The sequence below is a fragment of the Protopterus annectens genome, chromosome 12.part0 (genome assembly GCF_019279795.1).
Source record: "Protopterus annectens isolate FY-2018-M chromosome 12.part0, PAN1.0, whole genome shotgun sequence".
In the NCBI taxonomy this organism is placed as follows: Eukaryota; Metazoa; Chordata; order Ceratodontiformes; family Protopteridae; genus Protopterus; species Protopterus annectens.
Genome location: NC_056746.1, coordinates 1,533,828,970 through 1,533,844,299, shown reverse-complemented (window position 1 = coordinate 1,533,844,299; position 15,330 = coordinate 1,533,828,970). Strand labels below are relative to the sequence as shown.

The 15,330-nt window shown below is 37.8% G+C and overlaps 1 protein-coding gene across 3 annotated transcripts in view; it reads right to left on the bottom strand.

Annotated features, from left to right (window-relative positions):
- The window catches only part of FBF1 (Fas binding factor 1), a 1,798,645-nt gene that overhangs the window by 1,782,380 nt on the left and 935 nt on the right, over window positions 1–15,330 (bottom strand). For all 3 annotated transcript variants that reach the window (XM_044090504.1, XM_044090506.1, XM_044090505.1), the window contains exon 2: window positions 14,501–14,857. In XM_044090504.1, coding sequence (XP_043946439.1) covers window positions 14,501–14,503 — 3 coding nt within the window. In that variant the 5' untranslated portion in view covers window positions 14,504–14,857. The remainder of the gene's footprint in view (window positions 1–14,500; window positions 14,858–15,330) is intronic.

The window sequence follows — 15,330 nt, the reverse complement described above, 5'->3', positions numbered from 1 at the left end:
TATGGTATCTTAATCTAGAATTAAAGAGTACTGTCAGATAGTTGAGAACTTTAGGAATCAACAGTAAAATGGTAAAGATCTTTGTAAGCTGCCCACATGGAAAAGTATGTCCTTTGCTTATTGTAGATCTTTTGAGTAATAGATCATCAGGGTGAGGTACTTACAAAGACTACTTTGATGAAGAAGCAAAGATCCTTTCCTATCATATGATCTTAGCTACAATGTAAGCTTCAGTACATGGAGATTTGGTGAGACTTGCTTGACAGAAGAGACAGCACATATTTTATGGCAGAAGTCTCAGAGGTTTGCATAAAAAAAGAATTGAAGAAGGAACCATATGTGTATAAGCCAAAAGGGAGGGAGAGAAGAATGAATTTTGCCTTGCATAGCCTGGTTTTCTGAATTTATCTTATCAGAGTAACGGAAGGAAGCCATTGAGGTAATATTATTGGGACAGTGGCAAAACAGGTTACTTGTTTATCTCCTGCAAGAAGGAGCAATGAGAAATACTTGCTGTACTTTGTAAAGGTTGGATAGGCAAAGAAGTAAAAAACTGGGCAGCTTCTACGATGAAAAATCCTCCCAGTTACTGTCTGGCTAGGTGACCATGTGTGGAGGATTAAAAAATATAAGGCTTCAAGCTAACAGCTAGAGAATCTGCTTATCCTGAAATCAATGTTGCTACCAGAAATCAAGGACTTAATGGCCCATTTCCACACCCTCACAATCTCCTGGCATAAAGGACAAAGTGGAACTCTGTCCTGCTTGTTGGAATGCAAGAAACAACCATGTAATCCAAATGAATGCAAATCACCCCTGAAGCATAGAGTGCTGGAATGCCAGACAAAGATGTGCAAGACAATTTACTGAGACATTTAAGTCCTGCAACCATCTGCACAGTGAATTGTCTTCCCCTGAGTACTAAGGCAGACATCTTTGCATTAAACATCACTAAAGACTTTGAAAGTGAAAGACAAACTTCACGAGGTTTATCTAATTTAGCCAAAAGACTATGTGATGGAAGCATGTCCTAGAAATGTTAACAGGATGGAGAGGAGAGTCTAAAAGCCCAGAGACCAGTGAATTCTAAAAATCAACTGAAGTACCTTCATAGGAGTAGCCTGGCATGGAGTACTATAAAATCTAATGTTATAATCTGACCAATGGCTTTGAGAAAATATTATGCACAGACATTACAAAGAATATCTGTTGAAGGGACAGCATTATGTCTTCAGGCAAAAAAAGGTATTACATAGAGTATCCAGGAAGCATCCTCTGAAGGCAAAAGTCTGAAGACGGAGAGTATGACATCTGCTGTAACTCCCAAAGAAATGAAAAAAAAATTGAATAGATACTTTCGCTACTGATATTAAATGATTTCCAAACAGGCAGGACTGAGCCAGCTATCTAGGTATAGGAACATTTTGGATCCCTGCAACTTCAGATGGGCTGTTACTATGAACGTACATTTGGTAAACAGAGAGGTGAGACCAAAGGGCAGGGTATTGAACTGATAAGAGATTAGTGTCAGCCTGTAAGTATACAAATTGTACATCCTGATACAAAAGTAGGCATCCTGGAAATCCAAAGAGCATTTCAAAAAGGCATTTTTGGTGACAATGACATTTAGGCTGGTAAGATCCACAACAGACAAAGTCCTTGGTTTTTCTGGGTACCAAAAAGATTAGAGAATACAAACCTAATTAATTTGGGTCTAGTGGGACCTCTTGGACAGTAGATTAGAGAATACAAACCTAATTAATTTGGGTCTAGTGGGACCTCTTGGACAGTTCTTTTCTTGAGAAGCACCTCTTTCTTTACCACTAGTTTGTGATAGGTTGGGATGAAATCTGGAGTTGTGGTTGAACAAGGATGAGATAGCTGTTGGTCATAGTCTCCCTGACCCAGTTTGTCCCTGGGAATCCTTTTCCTTGCTAAAACATGGAGGGAGTACCTCCCACTGATTGCTCCTTGGGAGAAAGGCAAAGAATCAGGACTGCTGCTGCCCATCCTGGGGCAGACTGACACTACCTGAAGATGTAGGTAACAAAAACAGAAGCAAATTCAATTTCTACATATAAAGCATCCTTACAAATCACACTTGTTTGAACTGTACAAAGTGCATAAACATATTCATGTCCCTCCTTATCATCCCATTATATCTTAGAGATTCTGTAACATACAGAGTTGGTGTTGTGATAGACGTCATCCTTGAACCATATGTACAATGCCTAAATTGCTATATTAGAAATACCAATTATTTACTGTAGATCAGAATGCAAGTGAGGTGTGCTGTATCTTTAAGAAGCACATCAAGGCTATATGTGCACGTATAAATTCCAGACAAATGCAACTTTTGGTGCCATTTTGTAAGAGCAGCCAGAGTGAGAGCATGCATGAGCACAGTTGTTAGTTTGTAAATAAGTTACTTAAGTTAAAGTCAGTGAACTTCTACAGTGATGTGTTTGCATAAAATAAAGATACTTGAACAGAACCCATGAAGACTCTTGTATTGTGTCCAAAGTAGGAGAGCAACATTTACTAAAAATATTTTGTGGCGTGAACAGTACTACTGGGCTGTGGCTGGCATATCAGCATACATTTCTCTATCAAACATAATGTGGGAAGTCACTGTATTGCACAATTTTTTAGAAAATGGTCCATGATTAAAACTATTCTACATTTATTCTAGTTTTGCCTCCATCACTCTTAGTTAATATTTTGAAAGTAGTATCACTTCGAAAAAAAAGTGGCTATGAGTACTTCAGTTTTGCCCACATTTGCCAAATTAGTTATGGCACAGTTTAAAATGTTCATATCTAGCCAAATGAATTTTTAGAAAGTATGTTATTTTTTGTTTGACACAGAGACATTCTAAAGATGTACAGTAAATGGACTGGACACTCTAAATTGGCCATATGTGTGAGTGTGTGGTGTGGAAGAACTACTGCAGGCAGGACTAGCCACCTGGTAGTGTAAACCTTGGCTCTAGATAACTGTCACAGTCGAAGTGACACCCAGAGTCAATGTGCAAAAATGGGAAAAAGGAGCTGTGGATGCATGGATGGATATTTCTGTCTGCAATGGTGATGTTTCACAGTTCTCTAGTTTCTTTCACACCAGGAATGATAATCAGCTTGTTTGGAGTTTCCATGTTCCACATCAATACTTTGTTACTTAGCTGGATGTGAAGTTACAAGCTGTTCCTGACAAAAAAAAAGGTTTGCAATTATCTCAAAGAGATTGCTGTTCATCCTCTTCTGCCAGCTAACAGCTGTCACCCTCCAATCTTCTCATTACATCATCATGCAGTAAAATCCTACAGGCTAATAGAAACACTGCTTTCAAAAGTGATCACTTAGTAATGCAAATACGTTATTCACAGATTATTAGATGGAGAGTATGATATGAAGTCAATGAAACTGTGTGAAAAGAAGGCACATGTGTGATGCCCCACCAATGGACCAGTAATCAAGAAGCCTCAATCCTCACCATGGACAACAGTGGAGGATCTTCACCGAGAGGATGATAAATACACACACAGTATTTCCAAATGCAGCTCTCTGCATCAAGTGCAGTTTCCCTTAAGAGCACACAGAGTCAGTCCAGGGCTGGTTTCTCACTCTTTCTCCAGATCCCCAATACGACTCCTCACTGGCACAGCTATACAGTGGAGATCTCAGCTGAATGACCAAGCTAAGACCTCTGTCCAACCAGTGCTTCATGTCCCTGCCCAAGTAGCTGACACACACAACATACACACACCTGGGAGAGGCTGGCACAGGTTCACTAGCTATGTCCCCTTCTGGCAGACTATAAGGTAGTTACCACTGCCACCAGTCAGCTACTTTAAGGCATTTAACAAAGGGTGTTCAATCTTACTGTATAATATGACTATTAACACAAATGGTAGTTTGACCAACAGCAAGGCTATTAGGAGTGGCCCACACAGTGTGACCAAATAAATATCTCTACACAGATCAGCCACAATGAAAGGTTTAAATATATTTAATAAATAATAAAAGAACAAGACAATACTAAATATATATTTACAGTGACATCAGAGTTCAAATCCACTGGAAATATTTAAAACAACATTGCAGGGCAGTCTGAAATAAAGACAAAAACATCCAAACTAAGCTTTACTATACTCCTGACTGTATCTAATAGAGTTATACTGTTCCCTAGAAACGTATTTCATTAGAGCAAGGTAGATGTGGTGAATGGATCTTCTAGTTATTGTCAGGTCCAAGACAGAATACTCTCTCACTTATAGACTTCTCAAATTAATATCTAAAATATCACTTCTGGGATAGCTTGCAGAATGACAATTTCTTGTCACCTGACTTACTTCCCAGGTGCAAAACAACCATTGATGGCAGCTGGAAGCATTTAGCATCTACCTGTAAAAATACATAGACAGGGGCTTCTCCTCAGATCTCTGGCAGATGCGGGAAGTCATAAAACAATTGCATTCCTTCATGCTTTCAAGACAAAGTAATTAATTCACACTAAAGATGATACAGAATGTTTCCTAATACAGACATTTTGTCTGTTGCTGTACTGAAAACTGTGAGATACCATCTTTTATGGCCTAGCCATAAAGTAATTTAATTTCAGATATTTTTCTAAAATGTACTAGACTGAGGTTAACTTCCTGTATCCCAGTTCCAACTGTTAAAATATATACATATACATGCACTTAGTGTGTGTAAATGTCCTTTTTTTTCAGTAGGACAAACTGTGGATCCATTTTAAACACAAGCCGTTTGCAAATACCCTTTTCAACAGACACGTCTGTACAAGCAGTTTGATATACACATGACATATAGTTCTAATACATCTGTAAAGCATCCTACACAAAATATTCACCAATAACATACAATTATTTAAAAATTCCAGCTAGCTGGGCTGACAGTATCTCCTTTCATCGCAGCATGTAATAATTTAAAGTACAAATATCAATACAAGATTAGTTTGGACTACATGCAAGAGAGCAATCCATATAACATTTAAGATTTTTTGTCTCCACTTACATTCCTTTCGGTATCTCATAGGCTGTCACAGTGTCATGTAACTGGAGAATATAATTTGATGGCAACTTGAAAAGTATTACACCTAATAAAAAGTCATCTTCTCAAATAACAATTTTAGTAACTGCACCATGATTAATAATGCTTTTGCAATTAAGCAAGCAATAATGCCTGACAAGGTGTGTTATGAGGCCAGATGTCATAGGTGTTTTTCTACATGTGGTCAGGGTGTCATGTCAACTGTTGCCATCTCTCCGTTTTCAATGCCACTCTAATACCTTCTTTGTCAGTCATGTCCGACTGTCACAGGTCTTCTCTCAAACAATCCATCCACCTCTTTGCTGAATGCCCTTGTTTCTTCTTGCCTTCTTCCTGTCTCTCCCAAATCTTTTTTACCAAATTGTCTTCTGCTTTTCTACACGTGCCAGAACGGGTCTACTTTACATGGTCGACTTTCCAGAAAGTCGACTTTCATATGGCCAAGACCATATGATCAACTTTCGAAAAGCAGACTATGTAAAATAAACACAAAAAACCCAAACACTTTGCTCCGCCCCCACCCCCCCCCATAACTTAAATATACCAAATCCAAGATCGCACTACAGTGCGGAAGAAGGAAATTTTCCCATTACGCACTGTACGGAGATAGCGGTTCCCCCATGGTCGGCTTTTCAAAAGTCGACCATATGGTTTCGGCCATATGAAAGTCGACTTTCTGACAAGTCGACCATGTGAAGGGGACCTGCCAGAACCACTGTAAACTGTTCTCTCTGACCTTTTCTGCAACTGGAGCTACTTTGGCTTCTGCTGAAGCCTTTTACAAAAATGCAATTTCAAAATATTCTTCTATGAAAAGGACAAGAAAAGAAACAGCTACAATGAAACTCAGAACAAGCTCCATCTAACAGGTAAATTTCTAGATATTATCCTGACTAAAAACTACTTTCCCTTTAAAGGCATGACATCCAGGCAAACTGAAGGAAGTGCTATGGTGCAACAACGGCACTGACACTGGCGATATAGGGAAACACAGTCTACAACTCTCCTCTCTACATGAGGATGGACTACTACCTATGCTTTATTAATAACATCTTACTCGCGAGGAATTATTCCCGGAGCAGTCTTAAGTTCTTCAAATGCAATGAAGATTCCATCACTTCATCACTCATCACAGTCTGGACAAAGCAGAATTTCTGAACAGCAACATTTCCAATAAAACTAACTTTTGTGACTTCCCCAGTGACCTATACAGAAACTGAATTCAGGTAATCCTCTTCCTTCATCCCATTAGCATGCACCCCCGCAGAACCAAAGAAAACATTGAAAGGGATGAAAATGGCCTGATTTTCAGCTCAACTGGACCTTTGCCTCAAGAACATGGAAAACTTACAAGTCTATATTAGAACACTGGAATGTCAGGTCTTCGAATGTTCTAATATCGACAGATAGTAACCGAAAGTTGAAAATAGAGAATTTTTAGATAACCGAATTCTTTCCTAGGGAAAGAATTCGGCTGTCCGTTATTGTCGCTTCGCTATTTCCAGCTCTGCGGTGGAAAGTTATGGTCGGGTTCAGGTAAGTGTGCGATTGTGTGGACGTGAGGGTTAGGGTGGGATAGGTGAGTTAGGATTAGGGCGCGGGTGAAATGTGTACGCGATAGTGATGGACCTTACGGTTAGGGTTAAGGTAAGTGGGTAGATAGTGGTGTATGTACAGTTTTCTGTAGGTTTAGGTGTAAGATTTTAGGTGTGTGTGTTGATTGCTGTGTGTTTGTGTTGTGTGTATGTGTTTTGGAACAGCAAATTTTTTCCCTAGGGAAAAAAAATTCGATGTTCTAAATTTTCGGTCTTACCGGTTTTCGGTTACTAGGTGTCGATATTAGAACATTCGAAGACCTGAAACTTCGATGTTCTAATATAGACCCAAACTTACAGAGTTCATCAAATGCGCCTGCCAAGAAAGACTGCTTTAAAGCATCTTCCAACCTACTGTACTACTAAAACAGAACAAAACCAGCAATGTTCTCTTACCTCACATAGACTACAACACCACCAATATCCAGAACAAAGAGCATGATACTAACATACTCAAGGCACTCTGGTGAACTAAAAGACATCATTAAAATGTAACATGAGCATACTCAGAAGTAAAAATGTGCAAGTAGGATCCTAGACTCAGAACCTTTGTTTATGTATATAGGAGGCAGAAATATAAAAGGACTAGCTAGAAGCAGCATCACAGGAAGTATCCACTATAACACCAGGCATGTTTTCATGCTGCCCTCCCCATGCCAGTTTTACTGTGTCAGGAGTCAGAAGAGTTCCCCCAACAGCAAAAGGAAATATCGCAGCAAAACTAGAAATGACTAATACTAAATATGTGGTCAACTTTGCTAAATGCAATGAATATCAAGCATTTTTTGTGGGGGAAACTGTTAATGCCCTTACAAAATGCACTACAAGACACACCTATGATATTAAAATCAAGGACATGAAAAAAAGCCAAAAAAAAAAAATCATCCAACATTCTGCCAACAGTAATGGACATCTGAACTTTATTTTACATGTACCTGACCACATCCAAGACAACTCTATCAAGGGTAACAAACTTTTTGGAAAACTCTAATGTACTACCTACCTCAGAGCCTACAACGCCCACCCCCACCCCTCAGAAGTAATTCTGCTTGCTCCACATAAAGCATACTTGTGCCCAGAAAATTGAACCAAGAGGACTTCTACTGATTTAGAATAGACTTTATTTATTCATTTTTATTTACATTTTGTTGACTGGGTTAACTACATAAGATCAATGACCTCTTTTCAAAGGTAGGGCACAAGCAGTATTCACACAGACTGGGAAAATTCAGACAGGGGATCAGGGAACTTACCCCACTCTTTTTAGTGCTGTGGGATTTTTTACTTCTGCCCGAGCTACCACCAGCTCAGACTGATGGGGCCTGAGTTTAAGGTCTCATCCAAGGGAGGACACACACGCAGCACACAACCTCACCCCGACTCCCACACACTTAATGATGCACTGCAGTGTCAGTGTTGTAAAATTAATCCAATTGTAAAAATAGCAAAATGGGTAGCTCAAATAGGTAAATTCTGAGCCAAGTGAAGAAAGTCCATGGGAAAAAAACAAAAACTTACTGACTCAAAGGAAACCACAGCACTTTATTTAATAAAACATACAAGCTTTCACACTCAGCTGTGTTTTGTCAAGTGTACAAACTAGTAAAAATAAAATAAAGTGATTATATAAACAATTTTATCTCAGTCAGCTAATACATCTCTTTTCAAAACTAATTAAAAAATGAAAACATAATTATATCAATTAAAAGCATGTACAAGTTGTGCCCTTAAGCTCAAATAAAAGTATCTAAAAATAGACATATATGTACATATATACACACATTTCTTTTATTATCTTACTAATTGTGTTCTATTAACAGTCTTTTTAAATTTGAGTCTTATTAACTTTATTAATTATAATATTTTACACATGTTGATGGAAAAATAGCACTTTCTTAGCATTCAAAATTTTAATATAGATTTCAAACTACAAGTGCCATTTAAGCCAAGTGTCTTATTTTTTTTAATTAGGTTTTAAAAGGGAATGGTTGATATGTATCATCTGACTGAGATAAAAATGTTTATATAATCACTTCATTCTATTTTACCAGTTTGTTACACATGACAAAGCACACCGAGTGTGAAAGCTTGCAGTGGGTCACATTAAATAAAATGTTATGGTTTCATTTGAGCCAGTGACTTTTTGTTTTTAAAATTAATCCAACTATCAGGTGTGGGAATAGAACCCACAGCCTTCTGATTTTTCAACCACAAAAGACAACTGCACCACCTGCTGTGCTAATGAGACTGCCACCAGTGACTTACTATGGTTTGCATTTTTTGCTTCTTTGGACATATTTATATTATTTGTATTCCTCTCGCTCTTTGTAATACCCGTGTCTCCCAAGTCTCACTGGATCTGATGAAGCCTCTCTGGTAAAAGCACTGCATTGCAGTTCCATTGTTTCAATAGGTGTGGTAGTTATCAGGTTAAGTTTCACATACTTATTTTTCTTTTAAAAAAATGATGCTTTTAAACTATGTTTGATGTATTTTCGTAACTTCACGCGTGGTCTGCGTTTCTTTATCCGCTCCATAAAAGTGAGCTCATAGTTCTTTTATTAGTCAAAATTCCTGCATATGGTATTTGAGTATAAAGAGTTATGTTAACATTTCTACAAAGCATTACAAATATATAATAAAAATGTCGGGATTCTTACTACCCAACCATAATTCAATATTCAAGCACCCACCCACTAATTAGGTCTAATTTTTTTCTACCAACTCCAACATAACTACATACACCTTTATCCACAAATAAATATCCTACTTCAGTTAGCCAAGTAATCAACTCACTCATCCACCCACCTGGCTAACCTATCACCACATGCCCTTGTTCGACCAGTCACATTCCCAGTGCTAAACAGGGCTTAGGATTCCACCAAACTCCTCACAAACTGGGGCTGAACTATTCAGACGCCAATTTCAAAACTGCTTTTTTTTTTACTGGAACCTGTATAAATGAAAGAAAAATTTAGATCAGACGAAAACCTCAAAAGAATGAAATTGTTTCATCTAAAAATAAACTTATATTTTTATTTTTGAACCAGAAGAATGTCTCCATTTGGATTTTTTCAATAGAAGAAGCAATATGGCAGGTAAATGGATAGTATCTCTCCATAGTGCCAAAAGCCATAGCCAGCTTTAGGCACCAGTGAACGTTGTAGTTGCTGAGGGCCTGTTGGTCTTTGGGGGCTCCTAATCACAGCAAGTTATTTTATTTTGATATTTTTACATGTTTGTTAAATTAACTAGCACAGCAATGCTGTGTACTAAATAAACTAGGTAGATAACTCTTAGGATGAAGAACCCTAAGAATTGACACCATATCAACTCCTTTAAAATTCAAAGACATCTCTGACTGTTGTAACAGTGTCTTTTCAGGTCACAGGCTTCATAATCTCATTAAATACTTTCTCACTGACATAGTCTCCTTGATTTCATTAAATCTGCTGGTAAGCATCCTCTCCAATACAACTAACATTATAGCTGGTTTTAGGTATCCACAATAGCCACAGCTGTGGGGAGCCCCACTAATCATCCAGGACTCTGAGGGCCCTGCAAATATTGCGGCTGGTTGATGAAAAATGACTGGTGAGGGATCATTCATTATCCAATTACATGCTCTATCTTAAACAGGGTTGTGATAGGACACTCTTACAATAAAGCTGGCAATCAGTGAATGAAGACGAGCAAAGTAAGCGCTAAAGATCAGCAGCCCAAAGTGAATGATCTCAGTACTTACCTAGGCTTTTAATAAGATAAGATGCTACTGATCTTTAGGAATAGTTTTCACTTTCATTAAGTTTTATAAACACTGGCAAGACACCAAATACTATAACCCCAAACTTCTTTGCTTTTAAGAATTCTTGGCAAAGCCAAAAATAATGGCAGAATAAAGGCTAAAGAAATCAGGAACACCTTTTAAATATTACTCAAATTCACTTAAAAAGTTAATAGAATAACATGTTTTGCATCCAAATGCATTTTTGGACAATAAGAAGAATGGAACTCTAACAAGAAATATTGACCTTCTGCAATCCTGAGTGATTTACCAGCAAATCAAAATTTTTATGAGGGACAAGGCAAAAATGAAGCAAAATCAGAGACAGTCTGGGCCAGATTCCAAAAGAGTTCATTTCAGTGCAAGTCTTCCAGGAGTCCAGAAAACCTGCTCTCAGTGTAAGTGACTTAATTTAGTGTAAGGCCCACCTATAAAACAGGCTCACTACAGGGACCAGATTCCAAAACACCTGCTCTTAGTCTGCTCTCAGTGTTAGTGGTCACTTAATCCGAGACCAAGTCTTTTGAAATTGGGGCCTCCGTGAAGTCAGGTAAACATTACTACTCAATGAGGTGAGTAAAAGTGACTTACTCCCACTGGTGTTTGGTACCTGCTACACAACAGTCACTGATCTGGTGTGGCAGTACTAGTGTAATAGAATGTATTGCTATTTGCTGAAATCATTATAAACTACTAATGCTATAGCTAACAATTTGTGTGGGGAGCTGCAGTGTAAGAACAACAATCTGACTATAATATCTTTACATCACAAGTGTCATTATACCAGACATTACGCTTGTGGGAGGGGTTGCACTGTATTTCACGTAACAATTTTTTTCTTTCACTTACCATCACAGACATGCACATTACTCAAAATAGATGGCTATCTTTGGTGGTTTGGCTGAAAGAGAATGTGTCTGAAAGTAACTGCTCATTGCCACAGTGGCATGGTGAGTAGCACTGCCATTTCACAGTGCTTTGCTTTGGTTGAGTTCTTGGTTGTGGCTTTTTCTATGTGGAATCTACATGTCCTAATTGTATGCATGTGTCTATTTAGGTGCTTTGGCTTCCACCAACGTGTCAAAGACATGCAGTAGGCAAATTGTTTCCCTGCAGATAAACATGCAGTGTGCGCGTGTAAAAAATATTACTACTTTTTATCTGCGTGCATGCACACAGACAATAATGCTAGGGACATACATAACTCATCTGAGTACAGTAAAAAAAAAAGTTATGTAATTATCTTTCAAGAATAAGAAATAAAATACATCATAGCATATTCAGACTTTTAGATCTTCTTGGGATCTGGTGGCCCCCACACCCCAAGCTGTATAAATGGAATCTGAAATGAACCTAGTAGTGAACCTTGTCCTCACCTGCACCCATTCTAAAACCAGCCCTGCTCAGAGGTGTGTACAGAAGGTTGCTGTAATTTGTATGGGCCAGGGGATAGTGTGGTCATTACTTCTTTAATTTTTCTTACAATGAAACCTCAGAGGTGTGCACAGGAGGTCATTACAGCTTGTAATAGGGCTGCAGACAGTGTAGTCATTGCTTCTTTTATTTATTTTACACATCAGAGGTAAAAGAAGGTAGGTTACTATAGCTTGTGTAGGAACAGTGCACTGTCTGGGAGTAACAAGTTGGAATACATTATCATGATCATTATTTTTTCACTATCCTCTCAATTACACATCAGACTTGCATATAGGGGGCTGCCTTTGGGGTATAGGTTTAAGGAGTGGGAGGCATGCAATGTATATGTATGACAATAGTCACTTGAGATACATAACCAGCCATGGCCATTTGAGCATCTGCTTTCATGCAAATTTAGAACCAGAGAGAGACACATTATGTGGCTATCATCATTTTTTTTTTTTTGGGGGGGGGGGGGGGTTTAGTCAGGCAGGAATTATTCCAGGATAGGATTTATGCATCCTCTCAAACATTTGTTAATTTATTGTGAGATACCATTTTGTCAGCTTTTGTTTTCCGTAAAAGAAAAAAAAAAAAAAAAAAAAAACAAGAATGAAATTCTATTATTACTCATGATTTTTGTTCAAGTCACCACTGGATCAAAGGATTGGGAAAATGCTCTAAAATGTACATCAGAGCATCCATGTAACCCTATGGATTCTGGGGGTCAGGCAGCCCCCAGAACCCCTGGCTAAATTCAGTTGATTTCTACAGAGTTATGACTGTGCTATTTTGGTCAGGTAAGTTGTATTGAAAAGATGCAAGGAAAAGTGCAATTGAACTACAATGCTGAATTTATTTCCTTAATCATAATTTTGTTCAAGCCATCATCGGATGAAAAGGTTATAAAAAAAATAAATAAAACACACACACATACACACATACACACACATACACACATACACACATACACACATACACACATACACACACACACACATACACACACACACACATACACACACACACACACATACACACATACACACATACACACACACACACACACACACACACACACATACACACACATACACACATACACACATACACACATACACACATACACACACACACACACACACACACACACACACACACACACACACACACACACACACACACACACACACATTCAGAGCACATAGAAAGCCCCTAGCTTCTTGAAAAATCTGGAGGGCAAGGTAAAAATGTGAGAAAAGGAAGAAAAAAATGATGAGTATGGTGTGGTAAGCCTGGAGGGGGACACTGAAGTATGTATGTATGTGGGGGGGGGGTGAAACAGTTGGCAGTGGGGAACATGGAACCCTTTGCCTAGGGCACCATTTCAACTAAGACCAGCCCTGTATATAGGATTGTTGTAATGCATCATCATTGCAACTAAATGCCAGTTGCTATAGTATCAATGCCACTGTGTGAACTAGGCCAACATAATGTGGTACACATGCCTGTCAAATTCTAACAGCACTGCAGGTACAGTTTAGTCTGCATGTACTATCCTAAAAACTCTGCAGCATAAACTAAAAGGTTGCTTAGGGTTTAAGACAGGAGGGCCCCCAACTTGGCACTTGCTGTGGGCCCCCAAAATGCTAACATCGTCCCTGACTACAGTTTTCTCTTGAATACGGTATTAAGTTAGTCCCTATTATGAAGACTTAGTGTCTAGTATAGCATTGGAGAATTGATACAGCTCAAATATTATTGTTAAGATTGCTATGATTCAAAAAAGTCAGAAAATAAATCTACCCAAAAAGATTTAAAGCCTCCCCCCAAAAAGATTAATAAGAAAGTCTTTGTTTCAAAAATGCACTACAAAACCCACATAGCTTACTGAAGGAATCAAACAGTTCAAAAAGTTAGCAAGCTCAATAAATAAATAGCTGATCCAAAAAAAAAGAGAGTTCAACAAACTGCACAGCAGAAACCCAAAATCCAGCAAGATTGGACTAGCATTCACAATACCAAAATAAACATAGTGTAATCAAATGCAGAGTCAAAACAAAGATTACTGTCTATTTATTAATATTTGTTAACCAGTAAATTCCACCTGGGTTAACCCATTTCAAAAGAGGCACATGAAAAAAAAGTCCTGCTCTAATGTTATTGTAAAAATATATAACATAACAATATACATGTTATGAAACTGAGAAAAAATAGTATATTGAACAAACATGCAAAATGAGGCATTAACAAGTTAAGCATGGAAAGAAAGACAAAAGTAAGGGCTTACAAAAACCTTGCAAATTAAATTAATATGTACAGAGTGATTAGATTAAATATGAAGATAAGACCATACCCTACTTAAAACACAAATCAATGTGCTCATTCTCACTAGGAAGAAAGCTTGAAAAATAACCTCTGCTTAAGAAAATATAACCCTTTCAAAGAAAGAGTTAACCAAATTTAAAACAGTGTGAAAACTTTGCTTAGAAATGTACAGATTCAATCCATGGAGGACTCCTTTCATGCCAGTAACAATACACACAAAATAGAATTCTTTTGTCAAAGCTAATCAAAAACATTATCTGTACTACAACTTAAAGGACACTATGACCAAAGACAAGAATACTTACCATCTACAAATCTTCTACGCAGTTACTTCCATTGTACAGTTATACAGGTCAAAACATTTGTTCTTCATTTTGCTTTGAACAGACCCTTGTCTCTGGATGGGTTATTATATGGTGACAGTCTCCACTTACATAGCCTCGATTTTTTGTGCCTTTTACCAAAGAAATAAAACTACTTGCCCACTGCAGATCAATATCTCGAATAATTTTCACTTCAATGTGATTATCTTTGGCTCCACTTATTATCAAGCTGAAAGATTGCTGTTAACAAAATTGCCACCTCCCTGCAAAGGAGGTGCTCCAGTGGCTATTTGCAAAAAAAACACTCAGAGGAAGCCACAGATTCACAAAGCTTAATCACTGCAACAGAAACAGAAAGTGTGGTGTAATTACATATTTAAAAAACAACAAATATCTGTTTATCCACAGCACAAATTGATAATCATGAAATATATGCTGAACTAAAGTTTGATTCCAAAGATGCAAGAGATAAATGAGGAAAATACAACTGCAGCAACAAAATACAGAGTAAGACATTACAAATAAATCCAAAACTAAAAACATAGATAATGAAAGGAACAATATATTTTAGTAGCTTAGTACTGGGCAAAATCACATGAAAAATTAAGAAAAAAAAAGTTAAGAGTAAAGCTGCGGGAACTGGAGAAAGGAATAACACAACTCAGTCAGATGAAAACCTACATTCTATAATACTTGCATAACTCTCTGCTTGGAAACGGTGTTACAATGAAATGGACAACAGCTAGCAGTTGATATGGCTGCATCTTACACATTCCATCTTCTATCCCAAGACAATTTCAGCCTTCTATTAA